We start from the raw sequence: 14,024 nt of genomic DNA, 5'->3' as shown, positions 1-14,024 counted from the left end.
AACTGTAGACTACCTAAAACTAAAAGTGTGACTGCTATTCATAGATGTGCATCATGAAACTGCAGATTGGAAAAATATGGGATTATTACATTCTAGTTTTTAACATAAGACAGTGAAACTAAAACATATAGAAACAAATTAGGCATTGAAGTTACCATGATTAATAAAAAGCTGCATAACTAGAAAATAGTAGGTGCTACTCTCAGAAGTTTTAATGTGCATGGGGATACCCCTAAATTTGCCAAGAGTTTTCCAGTTAGTGAAGTTCTCTAATCTGAATTGATATTTTGGTGAAAGTACACACTTTCATAAACAATCGGAGCTACTTCACTGTATAACTGGATTTAGATAAGAATAACATTTTGAAATTGGAGTATTCTAAACAAGAAAATTTTATGTAGAAATAAGTTTTAAAACACAATTTTGGAAAAAGTAAAACATTTCTTGACAGGTGGAGCATACACAGCTTTCAAATGTGCTATGTTAATTATGAAACAAACCATTTTCAGCATAATTATTAATATTTCCTTAAATAAAATATTTCCAGATGAATTAAATATATTATTGTCATTAATCCATTGTATATTACACTGTGAATAAACAAGTTTAGCAAAATATTGCATAGATAAGATTTTAGTCCATTTATGTAACTATAGAATACACATTACATAATAATGAAAAAAAATTGTATTTAAGGGGTAGAACTGTAGCTAGTGGAGCTGTCCTACTTTGTTACTTCCCACAGGGTTTATCTTTATTCCTTAAATTATTTGTAATTATACTTTGTCTTTCTCTCGTGCTAGGTTAGACTGTCAGACAAAATATTACTGGCAGAAATCCTGTAAAATGACATGCTTTTTTTCATTTTGTAAAAACAAGATGTGCATAGTACTCAAATTTGAATGGATCCTTATAAAATTATTCTTTCGCCATTTACATGAATATGTCTTTTGGGGCATTTGTGCCCCACAGAATTCAGTGTACCATGGTATGACATTCATAGTTGCATTACAACAGATATTATTCACCTGATAAGCATTTATCACGGTTCCCCGCCTGAATACTACATAAATAACTGATGGTGTTAATAGTGCAACAGCACACACACAGGTTGTCTTCTGAATAAATAGCTGCACTTCCATTGCACCTACATCATTTTTTTTATGCAAGTTGAAATCGCTGTCTCAGGGTAAACAGTTCACCCATAGTATTACACGTAAAGGAGTCACAGTTCTTATTGTAAGAAAACAGGTGGTTGCAGCTTTTCATTATTTGAACCAAAACACACAACAAACACATTCGATACCGTCAGAAGCAGCCATTCTGCAGTGTTGAGGCAAGCACTTCCGGTGCTTTGCCTTAGTACTATACCACTATAAGAATCGGAGATTGATGTAGCATGCCAAAAGATACAGTCTACTCTGTGAATCATCACAGTAATTTCATATAAAATGCCAACATAATGAAGTCCTTATTCGAGCATCCTGTATTGATGTGCTACACATATCAGGACTGTTGCTGTTGCTCTGAATTCTGTATTTCTTATGCTGATCAGGTTCCCAGAACAGCTGGAGACTGGCTTGCTGGAGCTAGTGTCACCACCTGCCACCTACTACCCAGATCTGGATGCTCTGAGGACCACACTGGGAGACCCTCCGGAACGTGTGCGGTGGCGCACCAAGCAGAACCTCGACTTTGCCTTCCTCATGATGTATGCCCAGCCCAAGGGTACCTTTTATGTCCAGCTTGAAGATGATATTCTGGCCAAGAATGGTTTTGTCTCCACAATGAAATCATACGCACTTCAGAAAATTTCCGAAAAGGCGCCGTGGTTCGTGATAGAATTCTGCCAGTTGGGTTTTATAGGTAAGTTGATGGCTTATTTCAATATGCTGGAAGAACTAGCCTTTTGAGAAATCTTTCACATGCCATTAAAAGAAGCTGAGTGTAACCTGTCTGAAAATTTAAATTACTCTACTGTATTGTAACATAATGTGATGATAATTGGATCCATAGTCAACATTCATTGTATGGATCAAGTCAAATCTGTGTTAAAAGCATGGAAAAGTACACGTGTCAAAACTAGCATGTAGCAAATTGTAATTGTATGTATCAATATTCTAAGCCAGCGATGGCCAAGAAACTCTGCGCACTTCTAAATCTGTCTTGTCTGGCTCCACACTTACACCACTACCATGTCAAATTGTCTGACCAGGAAGACTGGGATCTGCAAACTTAGCACATTAGATGGAAATACAGCTGTGCAAAAAAACTTAACAGCTTGCATGCAATTTAGTTTCATATTTTATACTTATTAACAAAATAGATCACAAACAAAACAAATTTTCAGTACTATTCGATTACTTTTGGCTTGCTGAAGCATAATAAAATTTACACCTGGTAAAAACTGTTGGCATATGGACAAACAGTTTCACACCACTCACATTGCCACATAACTGTGACATGTTCAGTTTCATAATTGAAAAAGCCTTTCACATAATTTTTGTTCAAAAGATTGGTACCGCATCTGCAACCTCGTTATGGAGACATGGAAATGCTTCTGGAGGAGAACTTTTTAGAACTCCAGGAAAGTCTTAACATAAAAGAATTTCTTTTAAAAGAGAATTATACTGCAGGTAGATAAGTTCTGTTTACACATGTACAGGGCACTTTCAACTGAAGAGCCAAACAGTCTAGAAAAAAAAACTCTGAAACAGATATAAGACTGACAGTCTCCTGAAAATGTTTTTAGAAATTTGTGCGGTTTAAAGAAGTGCAGAAACAAATTCTTCAAAATTCATATTTCATTCCATGCCAGTGAAAATGCAGAAATGTAGGATGTCTTTTGTTGGAAGTAGTCCTTCCACATTACAGTTTTCATTTTATTTGCTCCCACTTTCCCCATAAAAGAAGTGAAGTTCAATTAAAATTAAAGGTTCGAAATTAATTCAGGAGCAGAGGATCAAGTAGGTAAAAAGACAAGGGCTAGTAGAAATCCTTGGGTAACAGAAGAAATATTGAATTTAATTGATGAAAGGAGAAAATATAAAAATGCAGTAAATGAAGCAGGCAAAAAGGAATACAAACGTCTCAAAAATGAGATCGACAGGAAGTGCAAAATGGCTAAGCAGGGATGGCTAGAGGACAAATATAAGGATGTAGAGGCTTGTCTCACTAGGGGTAAGATAGATACTGCCTACAGGAAAATTAAAGAGACCTTTGGAGATAAGAGAACCACTTGTATGAACATCAAGAGCTCAGATGGAAACCCAGTTCTAAGCAAAGAAGGGAAAGCAGAAAGGTGGAAGGAGTATATAGAGGGTCTATACAAGGGCGATGCACTTGAGGACAATATTATGGAAATGGAAGAGGATGTAGATGAAGATGAAATGGGAGATACGATACTGCGTGAAGAGTTTGACAGAGCACTGAAAGACCTGAGTCGAAACAAGGCCCCCGGAGTAGACAACATTCCATTGGAACTACTGACGGCCTTGGGAGAGCCAGTCCTGACAAAACTCTACCATCTGGTGAGCAAGATGTATGAAACGGGCGAAATACCCTCAGACTTCAAGAAGAATATAATAATTCCAATCCCAAAGAAAGCAGGTGTTGACAGATGTAAAAATTACCGAACAATCAGTTTAATAAGCCACAGCTGCAAAATACTAACACGAATTCTTTACAGACGAATGGAAAAACTAGTAGAAGCCGACCTCGGGGAAGATCAGTTTGGATTCCGCAGAAATACTGGAACACGTGAGGCAATATTGACCTTAGGACTTATCTTAGAAAATAGATTAAGGAAAGGCAAACCTACATTCCTAGCATTTGTAGACTTAGAGAAAGCTTTTGACAATGTTGACTGGAATACTGTCTTTCAAATTCTAAAGGTGGCAGGGGTAAAATACAGGGAGCGAAAGGCTATTTACAATTTGTACAGAAACCAGATGGCAGTTATAAGAGTCGAGGGGCATGAAAGGGAAGCAGTGGTTGGGAAGGGAGTAAGACAGGGTTGTAGCCTCTCCCCGATGTTATTCAATCTGTATATTGAGCAAGCAGTAAAGGAAACAAAAGAAAAATTCGGAGTAGGTATTAAAATCCATGGAGAAGAAATAAAACCGTTGAGGTTCGCCGATGACATTGTAATTCTGTCAGAGACAGCAAAGGACTTGGAAGAGCAGTTGAACGGAATGTATGGTGTCTTGAAGGGAGGATATAAGATGAACATCAACAAAAGCAAAACGAGGATAATGGAATGTAGTCGAATTAAGTCGGGTGATGCTGAGGGAATTAGATTAGGAAATGAGACACTTAAATTAGTAAAGGAGTTTTGCTATTTGGGGAGCAAAATAACTGATGATGGTCGAAGTAGAGAGGATATAAAATGTAGACTGGCAATGGCAAGGAAAGCGTTTCTGAAGAAGAGAAATTTGTTAACATCGAGTATAGATTTAAGTGTCAGGAAGTCATTTCTGAAAGTATTTGTATGGAGTGTAGCCATGTATGGAAGTGAAACATGGACGGTAAATAGTTTGGACAAGAAGAGAATAGAAGCTTTCGAAATGTGGTGCTACAGAAGAATGCTGAAGATTAGATGGGTAGATCACATCACTAATGAGGAAGTATTGAATAGGATTGGGGAGAAGAGAAGTTTGTGGCACAACTTGACCAGAAGAAGGGATCGGTTGGTAGGACATGTTCTGAGGCATCAAGGGATCACCAATTTAGTATTGGAGGGCAGCGTGGAGGGTAAAAATCGTAGGGGGAGACCAAGAGATGAATACAGTAAGCAGATTCAGAAGGATGTAGGTTGCAGTAGGTACTGGGAGATTATGAAGCTTGCACAGGATAGAGTAGCATGGAGAGCTGCATCAAACCAGTCTCAGGACTGAAGACCACAACAACAACAACAACAATTCTTATTTCAGGTCCTGCTTTCCTTTTTCTTTAAGAAACTTAACTATAGCCAGCCTTAAATCTGAAAACAATTTCAGGTTTGCCCCTTAACTTAACCAATGTACCGGGTGTTTCAAAATGAATACTGAATGAATTTGTAGCATTCTTTGACTTAAAATTAAAAATACTATAAGGGGCATTCAAAAAGAAATAGCCGGAGGCATAATTACAGAAACCAGTATCTGTGTTAGAAGGCAGTGAGTGGCTGTCTCAAAAATTCCTGGGGCAGCGATGTTAACCAGTTAAACATGTACAGCTGGATGTTGTCATCCGAGGTGAATCATTTGCCCCCCTCAGAGCCTTTCTAAGGGGACAAAAATGGCATATTTACAGGGTAATCCTGGGCAATTAGTGCATACACCAGTTGGATGATGTCATCAGTAATGTAGTGTGGTGCTCCAGACTGTGCATCATCAGCTAACGACACCTGTCCTTCCCTGAAATGCTTATGCCATGCCTTGACCCTTGCAAGGGACATGCAGTCTTTGCTGTACACTTGTGACATTCGTTGATGAATGTCTGTTCCTCCTCCTCCTTCTGCTGTCAGAAAACCAACACCACCTCTTTGCTCTTCTTTTAACACCTCCATGTCACTGTTTGCAATGTAACTGGCAGTGCTGGACGATTGATGCATGCTGTTGCTAGCTCTGTATAGTCACGTGACATGCATGCATGCTCTGTAGTGAAGGGCTGTGAACTTCCACGCTCTGGTCGGAACCACACCTCATTACACACACCACGATATTACCCTCCTGTCACAGGATTGTGCATTCCAGGCTCCAGCTCATTTCTTTTTGAACACCCCTTATACATCAAATGAAAAAGTAAGTTAGTTGTTCAATGTGAGCACCATTCATAATGTGGCACACACAGTCGATATGCCAGTTCTTCCCAAACCTTGATCAGTGTGTCTGGAGTAATTGTTGCAGTAATGCTTTTTCTGAAGTCAGGTAGGTCAACTGGTAGCAGAGGCACAAATACATGGTCCTTTGTGATCCCCCAAAGATAAAAATCACATGGTGTCAGAATGCGTGTTAACTTGGCAGTCAAGCCCCTTGCAGCCAGCAAGCAGTCAGATATGTCATTTTATCAGTTGCATACGTAGTAATGGGAATGAGGCAGTGCATCATGTCGCTGACAAAGTTCCATGGTCCAACTCCTTGCAGTTGAGGAAAGAACTATAATTACAGTGCATAAAGAGAAATGCCAGTTACTACATAAAAAGGAAAAAGCCCATAAACTTCCCATTGGGATGTGGTACAAGAAAAACCCAATCATTTTAGCGGAGTCTGTCATAGCTGTACCATGTCCTGGGGGATTTACTGACTACTGGATGCACACATTGTGAATCTTGATACTTCCACTTAGGTGAAACTTCAGTTCATTCAGAAAGTCTGCCACACAGCAACATTTCATTTTCAGAGTTGCCACATAAACTGTAGTTTTTAGGCTTTATTACTTGTAACACCTGCAAATAATTAGGATGTAGTTGTGTCTTCTTAAGTCTGCACACAGACATCACTGGAATCGCTAATTCACGACTAGCCTTCAGAACTTATTTCTTGGAGCTGCATGTGAAAGAATCTCTCTCTTGGCACGTTCTTTCTGATGGAAGACACGGGAAACAGTACACTCGCATGCACACAGGTATAATTAAAAAAAATATCTGAGTTGCTTTGTCATTTGATCTATTGTTTATAAATGTAAGTTGAAAGTAATAAATGCTACAAAACCTTAATACCCCGATATTCATTTTGAAACACCTGCTACTTTGGAATACTATATAACATCTCTATACTCTTTATTCATTTCCACCAAAAACACTTGAAACTAATGGTGTAATAATGCTGTGACTTACGAAAATTTACTATTTTTTTACATTTACATCAACTACATCTTTAAATCCTTTGTGCATGGCATTGTAATGCTGATAGACAGCCAGTGTGGGGTTGCCATTCATCATGTAACTGCATGATAGGGATTAAGAATTCCCACCCTTCTCTTCAAAAAAGAAATGCTATTCCATTCAGTTTTGAAGGCTTGTGGTGATAGATCTGTTGACAGTATCTCTTTGTTCAAGCAGCCGTGGACCTGTAAAGTTTCTTTATACAACAAGCAAATACCCTATCAAATTCTAGAAAAAATGGTGTTGCAGTGCACTGCTGAATGAAACATCATGCTTTACAGAGTAGTTCTGAGAAGGGCCAAGCCAAACAAAGTGGAGATGTTGGAGATGTACAGAGTTGTGCAGACACAGGACAAGCCCTAGACCAAATGGATGCAGCACATTATGGATGTGTGAATTTTTACATCCTGTGCCAGTTTGGCATGCTGTGGTCAACAGTGTTCTGGGTCTAGTAAATTAAAATTTTGCTTACATCATCTATTCTATACACACACATTTCTGTATGGTTTGATAGCTTCTTTCTCTTTTAAGAACATATTTTCTAGTCAAGCTAAGCTATTTCTGATTCTGTATGCAGTTGTACACTGCAATTTGTTTTACCTTGTACTGCACATACAATGATTTATACTGTGAAAGAAATTCCTGTCAAAAATGTTTTGAGACACTTTGAAGATACTTTTATTGTTTGGATTTCTAAAGTCTGAAGCTTTTCTAAGTCTTATGATCTTACGTAAGTTGGCTTTGCTTTGAATTTCAAGATGTTGTGTACAGGCTCTTACAAAATTTAGATTCCTTGTGTCATGGTTGTCATGTTCCAATATCTTCAGTATCAAGCATTCATTTAGATATATGTTCGTTAATGTTGGTATCCTAAATGATTTAAAAGCTGACCTACATGATTCTCTCCATTTAGAGTTGGTTATTGTTCTTATTGCTCTTCTCTGAATTTTGAATACATTACTAGTATTTGTTTTTGGATGTGCATCCCCACAAAATTATGCCCTAATATCAGATGAAACCAGGCAAAATCTTGGAGAACGTATATGTATTCATACAGTGTAATGGTATAAAACAGTTTGGATGTACTATAGAGTTGTCAAAAGATGATCCTTGAAGTTGGCAGTGCTATTGTCAGTCTTCTACAGTGAAGTGCAAATGGCAACTTGTGTAAACAGTAGCTGTTGATAGAAAGGAGATGACAATGAGATGTTGCCATACCAATATATACAAAATTATGTTAAGTGATTCACTGAGGTAGATGTGCAAAGCAGCCATGCTGAGACCGCACTTTCAGGATTTTGGTGACTCCTTTACAGTAGTTTCAATTAAGAGCTGTTGGGCTTAGTGACACCTCTGCTGAATCCCTCCCACTTATTCAATAAAATACCACTGAATTGGAGAGGCATTGAATTTGTCATTCTCTGCTAACACTTGTAATTTCTTTGTGTGGTGCACGGCTGTTGTTTTCCTTATTGCTTTTTTACTGTCATACCTACACTTGATTTTCTAGTCAGTTTTAAATTCCTGAGTATGCCAATCATTACTATTACTGGTTATTCCTCTCATTTGACTAATATTAAAAACCAAGAACTATTTCTGTCTAATATCTGACTTGAGCAATAAATTGTGGTGATTCATTGCCAGGTCATTCACTGTGTCCAGAAATTGCACATGTTGTTGTTGTTGTTGTTGTTGTTGTTGTGGTCTTCAGTCCTGAGACTGGTTTGATGCAGCTCTCCATGCTACTCTATCCTGTGCAAGCTTCATAATCTCCCAGTACCTACTGCAATCTACATCCTTCTGAATCTGCTTAGTGTATTCATCTCTTGGTCTCCCCCTACGATTTTTACCCTCCATGCTGCCCTCCAACACTAAATTGGTGATCCCTTGATGCCTCAGAACATGTCCTACCAACCGATCCCTTCTTCTTGTCAAGTTGTGCCACAAACTCCTCTTCTCCCCAATTCTATTCAATACCTCCTCATTAGTTATGTGATCTATCCATCTAATCTTCAGCATTCTTCTGTAGCACCACATTTCGAAAGCTTCTATTCTCTTCTTGTCCAAACTATTTACCGTCCATGTTTCACTTCCATACATGGCTACACTCCATACAAATACTTTCAGGAATGACTTCCTGACACTTAAATCAATACTCGATGTTAACAAATTTCTCTTCTTCAGAAACGCTTTCCTTGCCATTGCCAGTCTACATTTTATATCCTCTCTACTTCGACCATCATCAGTTATTTTGCTCCCCAAATAGCAAAACTCCTTTACTACTTTAAGTGTCTCATTTCCTAATATAATTCCCTCAACATCACCCGACTTAATTCGACTACATTCCATTATCCTCGTTTTGCTTTTGTTGATGTTCATCTTATATCCTCCTTTCAAGACACTGTCCATTCCGTTCAACTGCTCTTCCAGGTCCTTTGCTGTCTCTGACAGAATTACAATGTCATCGGCAAACCTCAAAGATTTCATTTCTTCTCCATGGATTTTAATACCTACTCCGAATTTTTCTTTTGTTTCCTTTAACTGCTTGCTCAATATACAGATTGAATAACATCGGGGAGAGGCTACAACCCTGTCTTACTCCCTTCCCAACCACTGCTTCCCTTTCATGCCCCTCCACTCTTATAACTGCCATCTGGTTTCTGTACAAATTGTAAATAGCCTTTCGCTCCCTGTATTTTACCCCTGCCACCCTTAGAATTTGAAAGAGAATATTCCAGTCAACATTGTCAAAAGCTTTCTCTAAGTCTACAAATGCTAGAAACGTAGGTTTGCCTTTCCTTAATCTATCTTCTAAGATAAGTCATAAGGTCAGTATTGCATCACGTGTTCCAGTATTTCTACGGAATCCAAACTGATCTTCCCCGAGGTCGGCTTCTACTAGTTTTTCCATTCGTCTGTAAAGAATTCGTGTTAGTATTTTGCAGCTGTGGCTTATTAAACTGATTGTTCGGTAATTTTCACATCTGTCAACACCTGCTTTCTTTGGGATTGGAATTATTATATTCTTCTTGAAGTCTGAGGGTATTTCGCCTGTTTCATACATCTTCCTCACCAGATGGTAGAGTTTTGACAGGACTGGCTCTCCCAAGGCCATCAGTAGTTCCAATGGAATGTTGTCTACTCCGGGGGCCTTGTTTCGACTCAGGTCTTTCAGTGCTCCGTCAAACTCTTCACGCAGTATCGTATCTCCCATTTCATCTTCATCGACATCCTCTTCCATTTCCATAATATTATTCTCAAGTACATCACCCTTGTATAGACCCTCTATATACTCCTTCCACCTTTCTGCTTTCCCTTCTTTGCTTAGAACTGGGTTTCCATCTGAGCTCTTGATGTTCATACAAGTGGTTCTCTTATCTCCAAAGGTCTCTAATTTTCCTGTAGGCAGTATCTATCTTACCCCTAGTGAGATAAGCCTCTACATCCTTACATTTGCCCTCTAGCCATCCCTGCTTAGCCATTTTGCACTTCCTGTCGATCTCATTTTTGAGACGTTTGTATTCCTTTTTGCATGCTTCATTAACTGCATTTGTATATTTTCTCCTTTCATCAATTAAATTCAATATTTCTGCTGTTACCCAAGGATTTCTAAGAGCCCTGGTCTTTTTACCTACTTGATCCTCTGCTGCCTTCACTACTTCATCCCTCAAAGCTACCCATTCTTCTTCTACTGTATTTCTTTCCCCCATTCCTGTCAATTGTTCCCTTATGGTCTCCCTAAAACTCTGTACAACCTCTGGTTCTTTCAGTTTATCCAGGTCCCATCTCCATAAATTCCCACCTTTTTGCAGTTTCTTCAGTTTTAATCTACAGGTCATAACCAATAGATTGTGGTCAGAGTCCACAACCGCCCCTGGAAATGTCTTACAATTTAAAACCTGGTTCCTAAATCTCTGTCTTACCATTATATAATCTATCTGATACCTTTTAGTATTGCACATGTGTAAGCAAATCACACCAACTGATCGCTAATCACTCAGAATTCTCATGCAAGCTGATGAACTGCATGCAGTGTGTGGCAATGTGGCTTCTCGGATGTGACTCATTTGTCTGGATATTGAGTGTGATTATGTAGTTTTGTTTCATTTTGCTTTGCATATTTTCAGTAAGACCTTTACATTAGAATATATACTTCTTTAGAGACCACAAACCACTCTGGGTATGTGAATGGTTGAGTGAGCACAAGGACGAGTTAACTGTGATCCCCCAGCCACCAAACACTCTGGATTTAAACCCAGTCATGAATCTGTGGGACCGCCATGCTCAGGCTGTTCTTGCCATGGGTCCTCAATCAAGAAACAGAGTGCAGCTGGTCATGGCACTGGAGTTGTAATGGCTCCACATCCCTGTTGGTATTTTCCAGAACCTAATTGATGCTCTTCGTGCATGTCTCACAGTGGTCCACACTGCAAAAAGTGGTTATTTAGGCTTTTGACAGGTGGTCACACAAATGTGACCTGACAGTGTGGAGTCTAATGCTCCCTGATAAAATTTATAACAGTTATGACAATAAGCAGTGCTGCTATTGACAACATTTCTACAGACGCATTGAGATTGTGAAACTAACTGTGTAAATACTTGCAGCTAAATTATGAGACTAATGACTGAAGAAAGAATTGAGGACTGATAAAACAACATTAATTGAATTAAGCACTAGAAAGACGGTGACAACCCACATGCCATCAATGAAAAATGTAGTATATTCTGTAAAGTGACAGACAATTCTTAAGAAAAGAATTTCAAAACATGTCCAATAAATTAAAATTCCCATTTCTTAAATTCATTTTTTGAAGTATTTGTGAGGATAGAGAGACTAACTGCCACTGCTGCTAAACACAGCACTTCCAGGACAGAACTTATTGACCTACTGCAATTCGTAATATTGGTTAGAATTACTTGCCAAGTGATTCGCGTGTCATGGGGTCGAGGCACAAGTGACAATATTGGTTACCATCAATCACTCATATGGTGGGGCTCTTTTGAGGCCAATTTCTATAACCCCCCCCCCCCCCCCAAACACACACACACAAAAAACAAAAACACTTTCTCTTTGTTTCTTTCACTGTCTCCACTTACTAAGTTCATGATTCGTGATTTGCAGGCAAGATGTTCAAATGTGTTGACCTTCCCTGGCTGGTGCAGTTCTTCCTGATGTTCTATAATGACAAGCCAGTGGATTGGCTGCTGGACCACCTCATTTCCACAAAAATCTGCAACCTCGATAAGGATGCTGTACGTATACCATATTCTTTGCAAATATGTGATGCCACGACAATTGTAGTATTCTTCATTGTGATTGATAGGGCACTAATTTATAATCTGAAATTGCGTTGAACTGTACATTGAGTTGTACACTCTTAATGGTTCCATCTTCACTGACATCAACTGATATAGTGCAACAGAATTGGAAGTAATTATTTGTGTAGCCTGTAGGCAACTGTTATTACTAGATGAATAAGAATCTAATTGTGTAATTACTGAGCAAGTAACAGCATAGAAACAGTGACTGCTTCAGAAGATGAAGAAAACAAAAGCTTTCTTCCAAAGCAATATTTTTCCTAACTATTTTACTATATTAAATTTAACCTGTGCAAAGACAGATAATAGCAATGTAACAGTAGTCAATTACTAAAGAAAGAGTGCAAAATTATTTATAAAAGCTATATCTCCATTTAAGCATGTATCCTAACTAGTTAAACATTACTGAAATTTCTCCTTCATAATCTGCTCTATTGAAGATCCTGGATGACTGTTATGAATGCAAAATTAAGTTAACTACTTATAAATGTTTATAGCTTCAAAAATTCTGTTGAGAGAATAGTTACCAAACAGTTAATGAAAACAAGTGTTATTTAAAAGGTGAAATTTTTGTTTTTTTATCTTCATGTATCTGCTGTATGCCAGAGAGGAAGGGCACTGATTGCATGTGTAACTTCACTAGTTTCACTGACAAGGCATTGGTGATTTGTACAAAAACAACTTACTTCAAACATATACCTCTAAATGCTACCTCATAAACTTCTATAGAATAGAATGTTCTTAAATTTGATGTAGAAAATTCTTTCTATCCTGTGATATTTTAAGGATAGTTCTGTAACAGGGTATCCATTACTGATCATACTAGTTTGTTTTCTGAAACATGTAAAATAGCTGGAAAACTTTCAGTATTTGCAAGCTGTGGTGGTGGTGGTGGTGGTGGTGGTGGTGGTGGTTTGTGGTAGAGAACCTGTCTTCTGCTCATAAAAATGTCCACATACATGAAACCAAAACATTCTGTAACTCTATAATGGTTAAAAGTGGAAGCAAATTTCAAGTAATAAAATAATTTGTGAAAGATATCACTTGTTTCCTTAGGATGCTAATGATGATTTTGGAAAAATTAACATATAATTAGTGCCACATGGAGTGTAGCAATAAGTATATCAAAAAAGACCTCTTACTGATTTTGAAGATAGTGCAATGTAAGAGAGAATCTGTGGACCACCTCCCAGTAGTCATGATGGGTGCCCTGTCTTCCCTAATTTTCATATAGTATTTTTATGGGAGTCAACTGACAATTGTCCACTGCAGGAGCTTAAAAATCAATGAAATGGGAAGCACTGATTAGGTGCAATAACATTTGATGCTGAGAGAGGGGAATTCAACTTTTTGTTGTTACCAATTTATAGCAATTTAAACATTAATCATCTCAGTACGGTTACCTTATTTATATTCAATAACCTCCTTTGGAATAGTATTCTGGTGTAACTCATAACTTACTGAATGTGCACACAGACAAAACAGTTTGCATTACACACATGGTGAGCCTCCTCAAGTGTAATTTTTATTTTTTATTATTGACTAATTATCTTACGAAATATCTATGAAAAATCTGGTGTGTGTGTGTGTGTGTGTGTGTGTGTGTGTGTGTGTGTGTGTGTGTGTGTGTGTAGAGGGGGTTGTTTGTTTGCTGTGAGTAACAGTTATTGTTGAAGTAAGGAATCAAAATTGTCAAATGTGAGTATTTCACCTAGCCTCCACTCTTTCACTCTCTGTTGGAGGGCCCTGTGTCCTAGCAAATGGCTGAGAGAACCGGCTGGTAATCGCAATAAACAGGGACATACATCCATGCCATTTCAGATTCCACCCAGCCTTTGCA

The 14,024-nt window shown here is 38.2% G+C and overlaps 1 protein-coding gene across 2 annotated transcripts in view; it reads left to right on the top strand.

Moving 5' to 3' along the window:
* LOC126187538 (alpha-1,3-mannosyl-glycoprotein 4-beta-N-acetylglucosaminyltransferase A) overlaps nt 1-14,024 on the top strand; it is an 875,060-nt gene that overhangs the window by 812,146 nt on the left and 48,890 nt on the right. For both annotated transcript variants that reach the window (XM_049928685.1, XM_049928684.1), the window contains 2 exons: nt 1,556-1,866; nt 11,988-12,118. In XM_049928685.1, coding sequence (XP_049784642.1) covers nt 1,556-1,866; nt 11,988-12,118 — 442 coding nt within the window. The remainder of the gene's footprint in view (nt 1-1,555; nt 1,867-11,987; nt 12,119-14,024) is intronic.

This window comes from Schistocerca cancellata, chromosome 5 (genome assembly GCF_023864275.1).
Source record: "Schistocerca cancellata isolate TAMUIC-IGC-003103 chromosome 5, iqSchCanc2.1, whole genome shotgun sequence".
NCBI lineage: Eukaryota > Metazoa > Arthropoda > Insecta > Orthoptera > Acrididae > Schistocerca > Schistocerca cancellata.
The sequence above is the reverse complement of the archived record's forward strand: the minus strand, read 5'-3'. Positions and strand labels throughout refer to the sequence as shown.